At 37.3% G+C, this 16077-nt stretch overlaps 1 protein-coding gene across 2 annotated transcripts in view; it reads right to left on the bottom strand.

Annotated features, from left to right (window-relative positions):
- Positions 1-16077, bottom strand: part of CLTRN (collectrin, amino acid transport regulator) — a 36313-nt gene that overhangs the window by 16555 nt on the left and 3681 nt on the right. For both annotated transcript variants that reach the window (XM_034436010.3, XM_087895254.1), the window contains exons 2-4: positions 8411-8526; positions 7378-7436; positions 432-517 (exon numbers count right to left, since the gene is read on the bottom strand). In XM_034436010.3, coding sequence (XP_034291901.1) covers positions 432-517; positions 7378-7436; positions 8411-8510 — 245 coding nt within the window. In that variant the 5' untranslated portion in view covers positions 8511-8526. The remainder of the gene's footprint in view (positions 1-431; positions 518-7377; positions 7437-8410; positions 8527-16077) is intronic.

Raw genomic sequence — 16077 nt, 5'->3', positions numbered from 1 at the left:
CCGAAAATCCTGATGCAGAATCAATTATTTGAGTATCTCTGACAGACAGCCATCCAGGTTCTGTTTAAGCTCCTTTAGTAATGAAGAAGCTATCATTTCCTAAGGCAGTTTGTTCCATTGCTTCACAGCTGTTACTGTTAACAATGTTCTCTGATGTCTGATAGAAATCTTCTTCCTTGCCATTTACACTCATGGCTTCTCGTCCTGTACTCTGGAACAATTCTGAACAAATCTGGTGCATCTTCTGACAGTCACTTAATATTTGAAGAGAGTGAGTGTATCTCCTAGTCTTTTTCCGACTAAAAGTATTCAGAACTTCCAAAGTATTCCTCAAATCACTGAGGTACTCAAGTTATTTCCAGTCCACAATGAGGTAGAAGTATGCACATCCAGTTAAGTAAGAATATTTTAAAAATATTGTATATACTTACTGGGTTGTTTCTTGAATCAAATATCTTCTCATTGCATAAGCTAACATTGCTTTAAATAGATATTCTTCAGTAGCATCCCAGCTATACTTAAAAAACAAACAAATCAACTGATTGGTATGCACGGAGAGCTAAAAAAAATACATTTTCCTCCCACAGCCTCTAGGGAAAACAATAAATGCTTTTGTCAATTACAGAAATAGTATTACAGTTTAGAGACATATATTTTATCTAGGAATTTCTAAATGTTACATCTTTTATAAATTTTATCAAGTTACTCTATTTCTACAAACTGCTTAGTGTCATTGAAATTATCTCTAATTAATAATAGCTTACTTTTACAGAATAAACTGTTGCAGTATGCTAATCATTGGCTGTCTAAATAGAGCCTGCATTAAAAGCTGCTGGTTTGACCAATGAACATTTAAACCTGATTTGGTTTATTTTAGATAGCTTAGACTTCAACTCCATAATGTCCTTTGATCTTTTTGGCTGGGAGTTATTAAGTCCAGCATGTTTGGAAGTACCAATATGGCAAAGGCTACCATAAATGGTCTCAAATGATGGGGGAGAGAGGGAGAAACAAAATTTTTGTGTCCAGAGGCCACTGTTTTAATTATTTGAGCATGGTGATACAACAGGGGCCCCCTGATACCTCACAAACGGGATAGGCCAATGGAGGAAGGGAAGGAATTGCTTGGTGGCAATGATTTTAGTTGATTTAATAGGTCAGCACTGCATTTCTTTAGTGTTTATGTTTATTAAACAGGTTATTATCAAATTTATAACCTGTCTTTTTGCTTAAAGGATGGCTTACAATAATAAAGCAAAATAACAAGCTACAAAACACACTATAAAATTGTACAATTAAAATTAAAATATTTTAAAAACCAGTAATTCTATTGGGCACAATAAAGAGTTTAGAAGGAGGCATATAGTTTGCAGATCACCCAAGATAAGCACATGTATCGGACTTACACAATACAGCGTTTCCAGATTGCTTCAGAGAGAAAGCCTTTGTGGAAATTGTCTCCAAAGAACTATTTACCTGGAACCTATTTTGCTTTGGGCATCTTCATGCTTGGGGGGCGAGGAATATCTTTCTTACTATTGCACGAAGTGGGACCGGTCCTTTTGCCAGATTTGTTTTATGTAGATATGTGACTAAATTTTAAATTCTGCTTCATTTTTAGTTAATAACTGGAGTATAGTATTGTATGTAACTGGGATTTTGAATGATAACTATAAGCAAACGTGAGAGTAATTAAGATAAAAAAGGGCCTGGTTATCAACATATATCAGAGTTCTGTGCAGTTTTACCACATAACATATGTATTCTGTAGTTAGTAAACAGCAAAATTTCAGACATTTGATACAGAGAAGTATGTTCTTTATTGCTGAAAAAAATACCTGCACACAATTACATTGCATACTACATAATACCAAAATCAACTTATAATAGGTCAGTCCCAGAGTTTAAATCCTAAACTATTTCTTCCTGCTTCTGAGACAACAAAGTACTTTTTCTGATATAGAGGAAAGAAATCACGTCTATTGAAGCAACAAAGTTTGGACAGATGGTCCAGTAAAATGGCTGCATAGGGGCCCCATACTAATCTGTGTATGTTAACTCTTCCATGCACCTTGTATCATATAAATACAGCAATATATTTATTACATTTTACTGCATTTTTAAATTAATACTAACATGCAAATATATGTTTAATTTTATCGATTTATTTTATTACATTTTTATTCCTGTGAGTAGTCGTCGGAGGGGCCCCAGTCCACTGCTTCGTAGGAGCCCATAATGCTGTTAAGACAGCCTTGCTCTTATTTAATTTGTACTTATATTTATGTGACTCTTTCTTTTATTCAGTCTTAGATATTCATATCATTGTTCAATTGCAAATATGTGTGCTGAGACTAAATAAAATAACCAAGTCAGGAGCTACACTGGAGGGTTTTGTTTTTTTACATATAAACTATACTTTAGTGAGTATAGTTTCTGAGAACTGAACAGCTACTGTGCAGGACTTGATAAAGAGTACAATATAATTTCTCCTGAAGTTAGAATGTGAACATAAGGCATACCAGCTGTATTAGGGGAGAAGTTGGAGATGCTAGGAAGGCATTAGCTTTTTGTTTAATTGCTGGTTTTTGGTCCAGTTTCCTGTTTAGAAGTGTGATTTAGCTCTACCTATTCTTCATAGGATCAGGAAGGGATCATTAAATATTCTCCATCAAACAAAAGTAGCTTTAAACAGGTTACTAAGGTTTTAAATGACTAGAACTGGCACAAAATTCATTCACTTCAATGGAAATTTGCACAATCTGACATTTGGTGCTATTAATTCAATCATTGTTTGGCACTACTTGGTACTTACCAGTAATTACTCTCCATTTAAGTAACAACAATTATAATAAGTAAAGATTAGAAAATGGACAGCTTCGTCTAATGTCTTATTCAGAATCAGAATGCACACTATTTAGGAAAGGTAAAAGGATGACACTCAGAAAATTTGCTCCTTTAAAGAATATAAGAATGGCATTCATCTTAGCAATGCTAGCCAGATTTCAAAGGAAGACTTTGAAAATTTAGATATTTTTAGACAAGACTTTCTTTTTGTTTTCTCAAGATGAAGCTGTCTCACTAGAACAGGGTTATCAAATTCCCGCCCCATGAGCTGGATGCGTCACATGCTGGCCACGGCCACACCCAGTTTAGTGAAGGAGAAAAAAGTCCTGATACATCACGTGACGCTGCCATGACAACGTGAGTTTGACACTCTTGCACTAGAATAAGATAACCTTTATTGTCATTTTTTTTCACTGTGAGCACACTGGCCCACATTAAAAATGAAATTGTTGCCTAGAAGAAAGTATATATCTACCCATACACATATATAGCACACATATACACATGCTATATACACACACGTGTGTGTATGTGTTTATAGCATGTGTATATATGTTCTGCCCCAGCTATGGACCCCAAAGAACACAGCACACACAAAATCTGTACAAAACTTAAATTTACTAAAATAACTCAGTCTTTTCCAAACAAAGGCTGTTAATAAACTTTCTTAACAGCCTACAAGAAACCAAAGATAAAGTAATCACAATCTTACTAAGGTTGCAGAAAGCCCAGAAGCAATTTGCAGAGAATCCAGACACAAAGGAGAATGAACTAAAGTTGTTCCCTACAAATTGCTTCAGTTGGCGCTCCTCCTTAAATAGGCTAAGGGAATGGCCAATTAGCCCCAAGCCTTATTCTCGAGGAGACCTCCTCCTGAGGAGCCACTCCTGCCTTTTGACAGCTCTGCGCGCCCGTGCATCGAGAAGAGGCTCCTCCTCTTCACTTAAAGGAGCTTCTGGAGGTTCTGAAGGCCCTGGCTGAATCCCTGCCTCTGGCACCACATCTTCTCCAGCCTTCTCATTGTCTGACTCGAGTGCCAGCTGCACAGGCTGCTGGCGCAGCACCACACCAGCCTCCTCACTGTCAGAATCAGCTACAATCCACACAGGCCTCTGACGGGCCACAACAATATACATATACACATACTTATACATATCGTTCAAGACAATGACAAATCTGCATACAGACGGAAGGTTGAACAACTAGCCTTGTGATGTGATCGGAACAATCTTGAACTAAACATACTCAAAACTATAGAAATGAAGATAGATTTTAGCAGAAACCCTCTTATTCTACCACCTCTTACAATACTAGGCAACACAGTATCAACAGTAGAGACCTTCAAGTTTCTAGGTTCTATCATATCTCAAGACTTAAAATGGACACCTAACATCAAAAACGTCATCAAAAAAACACAACAAAGAATGTTCTTTCTGTGCCAACTCAGAAAGCTCAGACTGCCCAAGGAGCTGCTGATACAGTTCTACAGAGGAATTATTAAGTCTGTCATCTGCACCTCTATAACTGACTGGTTTGGCTCTGCAACCAAACAAGACAGACACAGACTTCAACACATAATTAGAACTGCAGAAAAAACAATTGCTACCAAACTGCCTTCCATTGAGGACCTGTACACTGCACAAGTCTGGTGGCTCAGAAGACTGGTGGCTCAGCAGACTGATAGCATTGTGATTAACACCATCTGTCTGCAATTACTGTAAGTTCGAATCTCACCAGGCTCAAGGTTGACTCAGCCTTCCATCCTTTCTAAGGTAGGTAAATTAAGGACCCAGTTTGTGGGGGCAATAAGCTGACTTTGTATAAATATACAAAAGTATGAAGGCTATTGCTTAATGCATTGTAAGCCGCCCTGAGTCTCCGGAGAAGGGCGGCATATAAATCAAATTTAATAATAATAATAATAATAATAATAATAATAATAATAACAACAACAACAACAACAACAATAATAATTTTTTAAAAAAGTCAAAAAGAGGGCTGAGAAAATATCTACAGACCCCTCACATCCTGGACATAAATTGTTTCAACTTCTACCCTCAAAAGGACGCTCTAGGGCATTGTACACCAGAACAACTACTAGACACAAGGACAGTTTTTTCCCCCATGCCATCACTCTGCTAAGCAACTAATTCCCACAACACTGTCAAATTATTTAGTAAGGCTGTATTACTATTATTCTTCTCATCTTTCCTATTACCTATCTCCTTTTCTACTTATGACTATAACTTTGTTGTTTGTATCTTTACAATTTATATTGTTTTATTTAGTTTCCTAGTATGATTTATGCTGATTGCTTATTTAGCATCCTATAACTATCACTAAGTGTTGTATCTTATGATTTATGATGAATGCATTTTTATGATGACTATGATTTATCATTTACAGCTTTTATGTACACTGAGAGCTTATGCACCAAAGACAAATTCTTTGTATGTTCCATCACACTTGGCCAATAAAGAATTCTATATAAATATTAATCACTGCTCATTTTGAATACATAGTGGAAAGAGGAAAGTTGAGAGTTCACAAGTTTGATGCTAAATGGAACAAAACTGGGACTGAATCTGGATGTTCTGCTTCGGGTACCATGAAGCCTCCTCCCAGAAGGTAACAAGGAAAACAAGTTATGAAGAGGATGTGTAGTGTCCCAGACAATCCTGCAGACCCTGCTCAAGCATCGCTTATATGCTATGTCCTGGATAGAAGGAAGTGAACTACCAATAATCTGCCATCTTCACGACTCTCTGCACTGCCTTCCTGTCTGAAGCAGTAATGCTTCCAAACCAGACAGTAATGCAGTATGACAGGATGCTCTCAATCTTCCCTCTATAGAAAGTGGTAAGGACAGGGGTAGGAAGACGTACTTTTCTCATGCGACCCAGAAAATACAGACGCTGCTGTGCCCGTTTCACCAGTGTCTCACTGTTAAGTGACCAAGCTAGCCTACTCATTAGCTGCACACCCAGAAACTTGATGTTGCTAACCACCTCCAACGGTGAATCTTTAATACACAGAGGTGTGTGGCTATGCCTTTATTTTCTGAAATTGACAATGATCTCTTAATCTTTCCTACATTTAAAATGAGGCTGTTTTTGTTACACCAGTTCACCAAACCCTCTACTTCTTTGCAGTAAGCACCCTCTGTTAAGAATATTCTTGGCTCATAACCGATGTTGTGGGTTATTGAGCAGAGTACCCTTTGAGTAAACGCATGAAAAGCGACTGGGAGTGGTTGTGAACAATCACAGTTAACATACTGTTAGAATCTATGTTAAAATTTATTCCTTTTATGTTTTGAATTTTTACTTTTAAAAAATGTAATGGGAAATTGTGAATGGAGCTTGTTAAAGGAATGTAAGCGTGGTAACCATCTATGACCAGATCGAGACTCTGTTCTTGAAAGTTATATTTTATGTTTATGTTTGAAAAAAATAAAAAAATATTTACAAAAAAAAAAATCAGAGTTAACATACAAACACACTGAGTTGTTGTAGTCTTTTACTTTTAGAAAAAGTAAAGCAAAAACAATCCAAGTCATACACAGATAAGACGAGAGTTAAAAGATCAATCCAGGGATATTTCAAGTACAAAGTCTTCTTACCAGTTGTAGTTATACACAATAAAACAGTTCTTCTTGAGTTTCAAAACAGGAACAATTTCAATATCAAACATTCAATAAATAGTAGAAAGCAGCATGTAGCTATGATCAAACAGTGATCAATGCAAAGAGATCAAGTAGAGAGTTACAGCAAATAAGCAGGTAAAATGGTGTAGTATCCACACAAGCCATGATCCTGACTTCCCTTAAGTACATTGGCTACAGAGCTTAGCCAATCAGGATACAGGATGATGCAATACAGTCTTAAAGCAATATAATACATTTCTGACTGCAAACATACATTGTTGGTTTATATATTGCCTGACCAACTAGTTAGACAAATAACCATTTTCTAACAACCTCATTGTCATTTTGAATAAGGCCCACTACTGTTGTATCATCCACATAGTTCAAAATATAGTTGGTGGCAAATCTAGCACAACAGTCATGGATCAACAGGGTGAACAACAGAGGATTTAGGACACAGTCCTGAGGAGAACCTGTGCTCAAGAAAACGATGTTATAAATATTAGTCCCAATTTACAAATTAATAAGAAAATCAAGAATCCGGTTGCACAAAGGAGTATTAAAGCCTAAAAGGCCGAGTTTATGTACTAGATGCTGAGGAATGATTGTATTAAATGCTGAACTGAAGTCGACAGCATTTACACATGAGTGTTTCTTTCCTCTAAGTGTGCCTAGCTCAAATGGAGAACAGAAGCAAACATATCCTCTGTAGAGCGATTTGGACAGTAAACGAACTGAAGAGTCAAATGCTGGAGGGAGGCTGGATACAATAATATCCTTTATCAGCCTCTCAAAACATTTCATTACGATGGATGTAAGTGCAACTTACACTAGTTATTTTATGAAAAATTTCCTTAAATGGTAGATGTAAATATTTCACTTACTGCATTTTCTTTTAGGGCTGTTTTGATACTAAGCCGTACTTTGAAAGCATTCTGTGCATCTATTACAAGGAAAAAGAATAAAATGAAACATACAATTCACATTTCCTTATGCAGATGATTTGTATTTTTCAGTAGATCACAGCACACATCTGTTACATTTCATTGTACTTCAGAATATACTTCACTTAAAATTTTTAAGGTTCCAAGTAAGTTTGTTTACAATATAAATGCAAAAGAAGGAAATCTGTAAGTTTGGAGATATTCACCATGGGGTAATCCCAGGCTACTTACATAGATTTCAGTTCTAAAAGGTTCATAGAACATAGAACAATAGGGTTGGAAGTGACCTTGGAGATCTTTTAGTCTAACCCCCTGCTCAAGCAGAAGAGCTAATACCATTCTAGACAAATGGCTGTCCAGTCTCTTCTTGAAAATTTCCAGTGATGGAGCAACCACAACTTCTAGAGGTAAGCCATTCCATTAATTAACTGTCAGGAAATTTCTCCTTATTTCTAGGTTAGATTTCACTTTAATGATCTTCTACCTGTTACTTCTTGTTCTGTCCTCAAGTACTTTGGAGAATAGATCAACCCTTCTTCTCTGTAACAACCCCTTAAAAACCAGAAGACTGTTATCATATCAGTTTTAGTCTTTCTCTTCGTTATACTAGACATACCTAGTTCCCTCATATATCCTCATTCATCATATGGTTTAACCTCCTGACCCCTTTTCTCTGCACTCTTTCTAGGATTTATACTGTAGACTAAATATAATATACACTAAATTCTTTTAGCCTTTATTGAACAATTAGCATCAAAGAGGCCATAAAGGGATACCCCAACAGGATTTTAATAGTTTGTTTATCCTAAAAAAATTAATAGTTGTTCTAAAAAACTAATCAAATTATTTTTATAGCCAAAATTTGTGTGTTACTCAAACATAATATTCACACATCTGCAATCTGAATTTTCTAAATGTTACAATTTTTTATGCAAATTGAACATGAAGGATGAAGCATAGAAGGAAATCTTACCTGGTTGGCAAAGCTCAGGATAAGCAATGGTGGTTGCCCAGGCAGATGCAAGTAGCAACCTCCCTAGTAACAGTTTTCTTAACCGTCTTTGTGCTAGCATCCTTCAGTTGGGAAAACTTCAGGCAAAAAGAGAAAAAACAGCCCCTGTAATACTGTCTTAAGCTTTCTGTGATTTGGGATTAAGCAATTACAGCCGAAATAGGAAGCAATCAAGTTTAAGGATTAATAATTAACCCACACTACTTATTTTAGAAAAAAAAAAACAGTTTTAGAAAGCAATGTCCTCTTCCAGATACATCTTTTGTCTGTTAAGAGTTATATTTAATTTTTATTTATTTATTACTTTATTCTTTGTATGTATATTGTGTGCTCAATCACACTTGGCCAATAAAGAATATTCTATTCAATTTCTCAGAACACTTTGCATAATTTTTACTAATTGAAATTGAATTTAGTAATTTTACTCTTTTCAGTGGTAAAACAGTATTCCTCTCTTTTTTTCTCATAAACACACCCATGTGCACAATCTTTTTCTATGTTAGTTAAAATCCAGCTTTTCTGTTTTAATGAAATGGTGCTCTATAACATGCAGGAATTTATGTTGTGAATCATAATAACTTATCTATCAAATGAAAAAAATAGCTTTGCAAAGTACATTAAAAAGCAAAAAAGCAAAACGCTTTTATAGAAAATCGGACTCTTCCATCTCCTTACTTTCCAATTATCTCCTTACTTTCCAATATTCACCCTAACTTTAAAAATATTGTTTACTTAGAAAGAATTACAGTTGTTGGCACTATTCAGCACTGGGATATCATATCTGTTGAAAAACCATAATGCTGTATTAGAAAACATTTAATTTATGTCACAAAGTCAGTGGTATACAACAGGATTGCACAATCTTTGTTGCAGCTGAGAAACATTATTTTTGAGAAGTGTATCAAAAACCAAACAGAAGTTAATGGCAATAGTACAAAAAACTCTACTCTTGATTTAATATGAATGAAATCAGATTACATTATTATATATAGCTAATACAATTATTGCTTACATATTTAACATAACTTCCCCTTTCTGTCGAACACTGCAAAAATTATAATTTGGTTTGTAAACTAAAACTATTGCTGAGCACATTGTAAGCCGCCCTGAGTCTTCGGAGAAGGGCGGCATATAAATCAAAAAAAAAAAAAAAGTATCTAATAGCAAGTGGTGAATCATATGTATAAAATAAGAGTTTTATACAATTTTACAACTTTTTGCATCGACTTTTGTGTTTACTCTTAGCTTTTATTCTCCCGTTCCTTCTCTTTATTTTTAAATATTCATAATTAACTGTTTTGTTAGCAAGATCATTATTTACATTTATATCCAGTATGTTAATATCAAATTTCACTTTATATTCTTATTTGTTAATTTGATTTCTGTTTTCCAACCATGTATAAAACCTATTCCACACTTTATAATAATCCGAGTCTTCTCTTTCTTTGATCTCCATCGTTAATTTATCCATTTTGGCGCATTCAAGGATTTTCTTTATTATTGTTGTAAAATTGTATATATCTGTTGTTAGTATTGTATTTTAACATCTGATGTGCGTGTGTTTTTGTTTTTTGTTTTTGTCTCTTGATTTCTTTTGCTATTGTGTGTTTGGTTTTAAAATGTAAAATACTCAATATATTTTTTTAAAAAAAGAGTTTTATAGATTGAGAACAAGCCCCTCAATTATTAACATGTTTTGTAATATATAGTAAGCTGCACCATATATTGAAGTAGTATTTGCAAAATATAAACTATGTCCTGACTTTTGGCAATGTCAAGGCAGTGATTTTTTTCTAATTTTCTAGGTATCAGCCATATTTGTAGCTCATACTAATCTTAGAATTAGATGTCCCCTGTTCTGAGTTTTTTTTCTTACAATCGAAGGAAAACTTTAGTCTGAAAAACTGCTAAACTGAAAAGTTTTTTTAAAAAATCAATTAATGTACACTTTACTATTCATGCAAAATAGGTTATATAATCAATCTTCATTTCACTGATTGTCTCTGATCCGGTGGGTAATGGTTGCTAAATGATTTATAACTGTTTTATAATAATATCTAAGTCCCTTATGAAGTGAAATATACTACTAGACTTTAATATTTTAAAATACACAGTGATGAGTTTTCTTACTATATGAAAGCATACAAATTTTGTTTTGAAGATAAGGTATTGTGTAAATCCATTGCTGATTTAAAACTATGATTTATTAATAATAATAATAATAATAATAATAATAATAATAATTTTATTTCTATACCGCCCTTCTCCCGAAGGACTCAGGGCGGTGTACAGCCTATTTAAAAACACAGACAAAACAATGATATAAAATTTAAAATAATTAAATAAGTGGCTCAAATTTAAAACCCCAATAAATTTAAATACCCCAATTTAAAACTATTGTGTTGATAGTCCGGCCTGGCGGAACAACAGGGTCTTCAATGCGCAGCGAAACACCCGGAGGTCGGAGATCTTACGAATTTCCGGGGGCAGTTCATTCCACAGGGCTGGGGCTCCCACAGAGAAGGCCCTCCCCCTGGGCGTCACCAGCCGACATAACTTGGCCGATGGCACCCTGAGGAGGCCCTCTCTGTGGGAACGAACTGGTCGTACTATTAGTTAGTATGTCATGTGAAACTAAGCAATTGCAGTTTTTATTCAATAAATCATACTAAAGCCATAACTGGATATAATGTATGAATTGACTCATAGTACTAATATGGATATTTAATCAAAAGTTTTTCTACATCCCTTCATAAGGCTTTAGAATTTGAAGACCCAGGATTGTAAAAAGTGTACTGTCATACAAGTTAATCAACAGTTCCAGTATGACTTAAAATAGCTGTTGTCTTTGACAAATTATCTGTTTCAAATTGTGAGGGAGTTAATCACAGCAGTTTTGCACTAAAAATTAACTTTCCTTGGAGAAAAAGTATAAATGAATTACCAATACTGTTCACTCACAGAAATAGAACCAAAGATTTTTGGAAACCTTGCCTGTCATTAAAGTGATTAGAAAGGTGTAGATAGTGTCAAACATAAAATAACATTATAATTCAGTGAACACCAGGGGTGAAATGCTCCCGGTTCTGTGAGGGATCTCACGAAGAATGATGGTTCGTTGAGGGCGCTTCCAAGAAAAGGTCAGCACGCAAGGATGCAATCAAATTAAGTCTTTATTTAGAAGTAAAAGTGGAGTAAAATAAGGTCCCAGGCATGGAGGCATCCATGCCTGGATTGAGCCCACGGGTCAGTCCCATAGGAGACTAGAACAAGAGCAGGCAAAAGGGAAAGGGTAAAAAGGGGCAAAAGGGGGGTAAAAAGGGGAGAGCAGTCCCTGTGCAGGGGTTCTTATAGGGGCCCTTGGCCCCTCCCTTACCCATGTGTGTGAGGGGGCCGGAGGGCCATTAACTCTCCCCAATGGGGCTGCAGGGGCCGGAGCCCCTTGACCCACCAGTGGGATCAAAGGTGTAGGTAGCGATGATGGCCGGTGGTTCGGAGAACCGGTAGCGAGGGCAATCTGAGGCTCCGCCCACCCGCCCAGTCGTCGTTACTTCCTGCTTTTACTTCCAGAGAACCGGTAGTAAAAAAATGCTTTAAAAGTTTTTTAAAAAGTTCCAACGATCAGCTGAGCGATGCACGATCGTGGGAACTTTTTTTTTTTATTTTTAAGAATTTTTTTCTACCGGTTCCAGAAAAACAAAGCGCTCGGCTGCTTCCCCTTTTCACTCATCCCGAGCTTCCTGCTGTGGATTTTCATGCCTTGCTTCACATGCCCGGGATTGTCGCCCTCGTCGTCATCTTCCTCCTCTTCCTCTCCAAGTGGAAAAGGAGCAAGTGCAAAAAGAAGCGCTTGCTGGCTCCTGACATTTTTCCATTTGTAAGGAAGCTTTCGTGAAGGCAAGTCTGGCTTCCTGTTCTGCTCGCTAAAAACCTTACCAGTACTGCTGTGCATGCAGCTTGTGTGTGTGTGTGTGTGTGTGTCTTTTTGCTCCTGGTCTTTAGCAGCAGCCTGTGCCTGCTGTCCCATCCCCAGCCGGCTGAACCAGAGTTGGGGAATTCACCCCTTCAATCCACCCCCGCCTTCATTCCTCTTTTCTTTGGAGGCCAACCTGAAGGAGCCTCAAGTCATTCAAAAGGTCTTTTAAAGCCTGTGTGTGTGTGTATGTGTGCTACACTGAATGTTGGTCTGGAGGCAGGATCCATCCCCACCTTCATTCAAAGATCTTTTAAAGCGTGTGTGTGTGTGTGTGTGTGTGTGTGTGTGTGTGTGTGTGTCTTTGCTCCTGGCCTTTGCAGCAGCCCATGCCCGACATACACACACACACACACACACACACACAAGCCGCGTGCACAGCGGTACTGGTGAGTTTTTTAGTGCAAGAAGCTAGATTTGCCTTCACAAGCGAAAGCTTCCTTACAAACGGAAAAACGCCAGGAGCAAGCAAGCGCTTCTTTTTGCACTTGCTCCTGGTATTTTTCCACTTGGAGAGGAGGAGGAAGAAGACGATAAGGGTGACAATCCCGGGCGCGTAAAGCAAAGCATGAAAATCCTCAACAGGGGTGAATGAAAAGGGGGAGCAGCCGAGCAATTTGTTTCTCTCTCCCCCCCGCCCCATCATCTCCCAGACTGGGTGGCCAAGGTAGAAAGGCTTGCAATCTTTGGGGCTAGGAGGCGTTAGATCTGGCTTGGCGGGGGGGGTCAGGCTGGTCAGGTGCTGATCATTGGAAACTTTTTTTTTTTACTTTTTAAAGCATTTTTTACTAGTTAAAAATGCTTTAAAAAGTAAAAAAAAAAAAAGGCCACACCCACCCAGTCACATGACCACCACCAAGCTACACCCCCCAAGCCACGCCCACAGAACCGGTGGCAAAAAAAAAATTAGATTTCACCCTTGGTGAACACTAGTATCTGAAATGGAATCTAAACTTTGTATCCAATAGATAATATTGTAGCAAGTATAGCTTGTTACCTACTAATTCTATAATTAATGCACTAGTAAAGAACTTCAAACTTACTTATACATACACATTTTTACATTTCTTTTGGCTGCCTTTCTTACAAAATATCTGTGATCTCTGATGAAATAATGAAAAAAAAAGAGTTCCAATGAAGATTCATGGTGAAACAGATGTCCCTGAAGGGGACATTGTGGCGGAGATCACTGGACACACAATGAATTCTGGCCAGTGAAGCCTCTCCAGAAAAAAGAGAAATTATGAGCTCACCCATTTGTACTTTGAAGGTTGCACAGTAAAGATTACAGTTAAAGGAGAAGAACATTTAAATTTGATTTACTAATACAGAGTGGAGCCAAATGCTTTAATCATACGTTGTATTGAACCATGTCTATGAACAATAGACCTGGAAATTAATTTTTAAAATGTCAACCGTTATAGATAGATTGTATTTATAAGATTTTGTGAAAAAGGGTCAGGTTTACTGGACAAGACTGAGACTGATTTGAAATGGATTTTAAAATGACAAGCTACAAGAATGATATAGAAAAAGATGCTACGCTTATAGATATGAAATTGGCTGATGTCTAAATAATTAATATCGCTTCTCGGCCTTTTGGCTATGATCATGTGTACTGTAATAATTAAAAGAGATATGGGAATAACAAACCAAAAGAGTGACCTAAATAACTTTCTTATATTGGATTTAAAAAAGAAACTTGTTTTGAAGGATTTTAGAATAGAATAGAATAACAGAGTTGGAAGGGACCTTGGAGGTCTTCTAGTCCAACCCCCTGCTTAGGCAGGAAACCCTTACACCACTTCAGACAAATTGTTATCTAATCTCTTCTTATAAACTTCCAGTGTTGGAGCATTTACAACTTCTGGAGGCAAGTTGTTCCACTGATTAATTGTTCTAACTGTCAGGAAATTTCTTCTTAGTTCTAAGTTGCTTCTCTCCTTGAATAGTTTCCACCCACTGCTTCTTGTTCTACCCTCAGGTGCTTTGGAGAATAGTTTGACTCCCTCTTCTTTGTGGCAACCCCTGAGATATTGGAACACTGCTATCATGTCACCCCTAGTCATCCTTTTCATAAGACTAGACATATCCAGTTCCAACAATCGTTCTTTATATGTTTTATCCTCAAGTCCCCTAATCATCTTTGTTGCTCTTCTCTGCACTCTTTCTAGATTCTCAACATCTTTTTTACTTTTGTGGTGACCAAAATTGGATGCAGTATTTCAAGTGTGGCCAAGTGTGGAAGCAGGCATTATAAAGTGGTATTAACACTTCACGTGATCTTGATTCTATCCCTCTGTTTATGCAGCCTAGATCTGTGTTGGCTTTTTTGGCAGCTGCAGCACACTGCTGGCTCATATTTAAGTGATTGTCCACTAAGACTCCAAGATCTTCTCTTGTGAGGAGGCACAAAGAAAGAAATCTAATTATAGAACAGAATTTGAAGGGATTAAAGATCAAGTTTGTTCAAAGTTGAAGGAATATAAAGTTGGTTTATTTCATCAAAGTTAAAATAGATATGCCTGTGATGGCAAACCTATCATGGCATGCGTGCCAGAGGTGGCACGCAGCGCCCTCTCAGTGGGCACGTGAGCCATTGCCCCAGTTCAGCTCCGCCATGCATGCATGCGTGCCTCCCACCAGCCAGCTGGTCTCTGCCGCGCATGCACAGGAGGTGGGTGAATGTGGGGGGCACGCACATATGCATGGGGGTGGGCCATGGGCTGGGGGGCTGCATGCACATGCGGGGGGATTGGGCACATGTGGGGGATGGGGCGCATGTGGGGGGCCACACATGCATTGCATTTTGGGGGTTCGGGTGCGCACACGCTTTGGACACTCAATCCGGAAAATGTTAGCCATCACTGAGATATGCTGAGCAGGACTGAATAACTAGGCTTTAGAGATCTCTTTATAGATTAGAGATGAGGTATGAGAGGTAGAGATTATTTACATTTTAAACAGAAGGTGGTGTTACTAAAATACAGTAGTTTCTCCTTCTTTCCTTTATTCTTCTTTTTCGCTTCTTTCTGCACTTTCTATTTTTTTTATTCTTTTGTTTTGTACTAATACTTATCCTTTTAACTATAATGTTAAAATATTATAGTTAAATAATAGAAATTTAACTATTAAATATTATAAAAATAATCCTTACAAAATAACATCAATCCCTCCCACCCATAAAATAGGAAATATTGCATTTTGTTCTAGAAGCTTTGGGTAAACATGATGCCACGGATATAGTCAGTAAAATCATTTGATATAATTTGTTTCCCATAATTACTTTTTAATAAAATACAGTTGGAACCACAATCCATGGATTGTGGAGACATCGGAAAACAGCAGCTGGAAGGTGAGATGGAGGAGAGGAGACTGTGTAGCTTCCCTGGACTCCCTCTGGACACTCCTTCCCCCTGGATTCCCCTGGATCTCTTTGAACTGTCTTCTATATGAAATAATCAGTTGGAGTTAAACCCTGGTCTGAGAGCCCAAGAGTTGGCAGCTGCAGCTCTGAATGATGCCATGGATCTTCTGATGGAGGCAGAACTGAGAGAAGAAACAAGTTTCCCTGGCCTTTGTTGGCAGCTGGGCCTACTCATGTGGTCACTAATGGTGTGGAGAGTGGCAGGCTGCCATTGGGATTTTTTGAGGT

The sequence above is a fragment of the Pantherophis guttatus genome, chromosome 5 (genome assembly GCF_059756535.1).
Source record: "Pantherophis guttatus breed Tessera chromosome 5, ASM5975653v1, whole genome shotgun sequence".
NCBI classification, from domain to species: Eukaryota; Metazoa; Chordata; class Lepidosauria; order Squamata; family Colubridae; genus Pantherophis; species Pantherophis guttatus.
The sequence above is the reverse complement of the archived record's forward strand: the minus strand, read 5'-3'. Positions and strand labels throughout refer to the sequence as shown.